Source organism: Akebia trifoliata, chromosome 4 (genome assembly GCF_017979445.1).
Source record: "Akebia trifoliata isolate Shusen 1 chromosome 4, ASM1797944v1, whole genome shotgun sequence".
NCBI classification, from domain to species: domain Eukaryota; kingdom Viridiplantae; phylum Streptophyta; class Magnoliopsida; order Ranunculales; family Lardizabalaceae; genus Akebia; species Akebia trifoliata.
The window spans coordinates 36,227,739-36,231,191 of record NC_141378.1 but is presented as its reverse complement, the minus strand read 5'-3'; the positions used below and the strand labels follow the sequence as shown (position 1 = coordinate 36,231,191).

Here is a 3,453-nt window from a genome sequence, read left to right as displayed (position 1 = left end):
AAAAAATCTACGATGCTCTATGCACTGCCACATCAGCACAGTGTTGAACAAAGTGTCCAACGAAGTCATTTTCCTTCACTACACTAATTGAGTTTATCCCGTAGTAAAACTATTTTTAAGAGGGAAGTGTCATTTTCGTAATTTTGGAAAAGAAGAGTGTCGTTAAGGAAAGGTTACTAGACCGGGACCCGCGTGGAGAATTCTATGAAGCACGCGCATAGCTATCCGTTTTTTGTTTCGAAGCCGATAACGGCATTGTCTTATGATTGTATTTTGGGCTCTTTCTGGCAGACGAATCATCTCTTACACCTAAACATTGCCACCTTTTTAAACGCCTCAAACCCCCTTCTTTTCTTCTTAACCCCCCTTCACACCCTTCTCTCTCTCTCTCTCTCTCACCATGACTGAAGATATAGGAGGCCATGGTAGCTTATTATGGGAAAACCCATCATGGGTTTTTTCCAATTCAGATAATTCTGGTGCTAGTCAAGAAAAAATGGGCAAAAAAACCCCAGGTTCAAGCTCCAATAGCCCAACTCCAACACCGACACCCACAACGTTGGCGAGTCAGAAACGAAGCCGGAATAGTGGTCCAAAGATTGGACAGAGTGGTGGTGGTGGTGGGGAGTGGACTGAATGTAAAGGTGGTGATGGAGGTGGTGAATCGGATCATGAGATACACATATGGACTGAGAGAGAGAGGAGAAAGAAGATGAGGAACATGTTTTCTAATCTTCATGCTTTACTTCCTCATCTCCCAGCAAAGGTAAAAACATATATAGATATGTATATTTTGATGAGATTGAACACAACTCTCTCTCTCTCTCTTTCTGTCTGTGTGAAGATCAGGGCTGTCCTCTTCCTTTGTTTTCTTTTTGAAAATTTTAAAATACTTATGAGGAGAATCTTCTGATGTAACACACAGAATTTCAGGTATCTTCCTTGTTTTTATTTTCATCAGAAGATTCACCAATCAATCTTTCTTATTTTTCCTCCTTTGGTGGCCCAGCTACCAAGTAGAGGAGCAGTTTCAAATTTTAATTGAGAAACCATTAGGGTTCAGAAGGGATTCTCAACAAGGAGTGGTTTTCAAAGGAAATGTTTCTCTTTTTTCAAGAAAAACAGAAAATTTTCAGATTATCTTTATTGCATCTTCATTTGAAATCACTGCTCAATCCACTACTTCGTCTGCATTTTAGGTCGTCGAAGTTGTAGATTTGATCCCTAGTCTAGAAGAAAAATATTCTACACAGTCTAACTCAATTAGATTCATAACTTATAAGAGTTTTGGACTATTTGGCACTGCACTTGCCATCATGATTGATAAAAGTATGCATAAATTGTCTTTTTTGTTTATATCTAAATTAATTTCTTATTTGAATCTGATTCAAGGTTTGAAAATCTTGAAATAGGCCGATAAATCCACCATCGTCGATGAAGCGGTAAATTACATAAAAAACCTCCAACATTCACTTCAGAAACTACAGAAACAAAAGCTAGAAATGCTCCGAGGAGCAACCACAATTGACTATGAGCCATCGCTAGTGGCGCCAACAATTGCAACGATTAACTCGAGAGAGGCATATATAGCAGATCAGGTATCTTCAAGGAATTTGGCTATGACCACAAACTCAAATCAATCTCTTTCTGTTCCTAGCTTTCCTGCTTGCTTCCAAACATGGTCTTCGCCAAATGTTGTCTTGAGTGTGTGCGGTCACGATGCTCAAATTAGTGTTTGTGCCCCAAGGAAGCCAGGACTCTTGTCCACTGTCTTCTATGTGCTTGAGAAGCACAAACTTGAAGTGGTAACTGCTCAGATTTCCTCGAATTACTCGAGGAGCATGTACACGATCCATGCCCATGTAAGTGTCTCACTTGTTCATATTGTTAAATCTTTCTAAATTAGATTACATGGGATAGGTTTTAATAGAGTATTAGATTATCAAGTATTAGTTTCAATAAAATCATTATTTTCATTGATCATTATAAGTATGAGGAGGGTAATAGAGTATTAGATTATGATGTATGGTACTTGTGTACGGTGGGGTACACCGCGTAGACCAAGACACGCTCTCATGAAGATTTGATACCCTCATTAAATTAGATCTTTCTTATATTTTCCAGTGTGTTATTTTTTAGTATTGATCTCTATTATTTCCTATATAAACACATCGGGTTCATTATATTCAAAAGAGAGTATCAATAAATTTTTAGTTCCATTAGGTTTTCTAACTAATTCCTTAGTATTATTGAACATTATTGCATCCATCTTTCTATCAAATTTTCATGTTAGCATGGAAAGACTGCAAGAACTAATAATTGAGCAATCTTGTGCCTGTAGTTATTGTTATTAAAATGCGAGTTATTTTTGGTGTGTAAGCTGGATTCAAACTTGCAAACTATAGTTGTTCATTGTAGTACCTCAACCTAAGCTGCAGACTCAATTGAAATCTAACAAATCTCTTAACACTTAGATTAGTGTTTCAATTCATTTAATGGTAAATGCTTCTCAGTTTCTACCATGGGGTGCTTTGAACAGGCAAATGGGGCTTCTGATCAATTCCAGGAGGCATTACCAGTGGAAGAAATATATAAGTTGGCAGTTGGAGAGATGATCTTTTGGATATCTACTTGATTAAACCATGACATCAACAGAAGAAGGGCTTTCTCAAGAGTAACTAAGATTCCTTCCAATGAGTGCAGTGAGAGAAGAGATTGGCTGTCACTATTTTTAAAGGATGGGTAGAATCTCCTTGTTCATGGATGAAATGGTTTGTGAGTATTCTCCTCATAGTATGAAGTAGTTTTCCTTCTTTGGGTTCTATGGACCATAAAATGTATTGGTTTGATGATGTAACTGTGGGCTATGCATCGGCCTGGTTTCTTGAGGTAGAATATGTTCTTCCTCTAGATATGGGTTTTTACTACAAATTCTACAATATTTGAGAGCTGGGAGATGAAATTTTAATGTACATACCAATTACATCAGTGGCCACCACCACATACATTTTTTTGTTGGGTTTCATGAAAGTATTATTGCTAATCTATTATACTAATATAGACAAGTTTTTCTCCTACTTTAAGGTAGTTTTAGAGGCACCGTCAATTTGAAGGTGTAGATGCAGTATTACCAGCCATGGGTACTTTTGATGCTTCTCAAGAATCTAATGTGTTTCTTTGTTTCTCTAGCTGAATCTTTTTGCCTTTCTAAAACTCAAACCATGGAAAGTGTGGTCTTTTTTTGAGTAGACTCTTAACACCTTTGAACAACTCCAATGGGGAGATCATCTTCTCTATAACTAGGGCCAGAATGGTACCTGTCAAAAGTTCTCCAAAACCCAAGTTAGTACTTTAATGGAGTATGCCAGTATGCTATGGACACTCTTCCATAGTCAAAAAAGAACTTTCTCTAATGGCCCTCCCCCTCTTATAGGAGTTTCCCTTTCCTTAATT

At 37.5% G+C, this 3,453-nt stretch overlaps 1 protein-coding gene across 1 annotated transcript; it reads left to right on the top strand.

Annotated features, from left to right (window-relative positions):
- The first annotated feature begins 335 nt into the window (after window positions 1–335).
- On the top strand, window positions 336–2,974 carry LOC147404818 (transcription factor bHLH95-like). The gene is made up of 3 exons (XM_086440895.1): window positions 336–766; window positions 1,413–1,862; window positions 2,540–2,974. Exons 1-3 carry the CDS (start codon window positions 401–403, stop codon window positions 2,633–2,635), a joined length of 912 nt encoding a protein of 303 aa, XP_086297021.1. The 5' UTR covers window positions 336–400; the 3' UTR covers window positions 2,636–2,974.
- The last annotated feature ends 479 nt before the right edge of the window (window positions 2,975–3,453 follow it).

Coding starts and splice junctions, on each gene's coding strand:
- LOC147404818 (XM_086440895.1), top strand. CDS start 401: ATGACTGAAGATATAGGAGGCCATGGTAGCTTATTATGGGAAAACCCA. Junction 767..1,412: donor TTCCTCATCTCCCAGCAAAG/GTAAAAACATAT, acceptor ATCTTGAAATAG/GCCGATAAATCCACCATCGT. Junction 1,863..2,539: donor TGTACACGATCCATGCCCAT/GTAAGTGTCTCA, acceptor TGCTTTGAACAG/GCAAATGGGGCTTCTGATCA.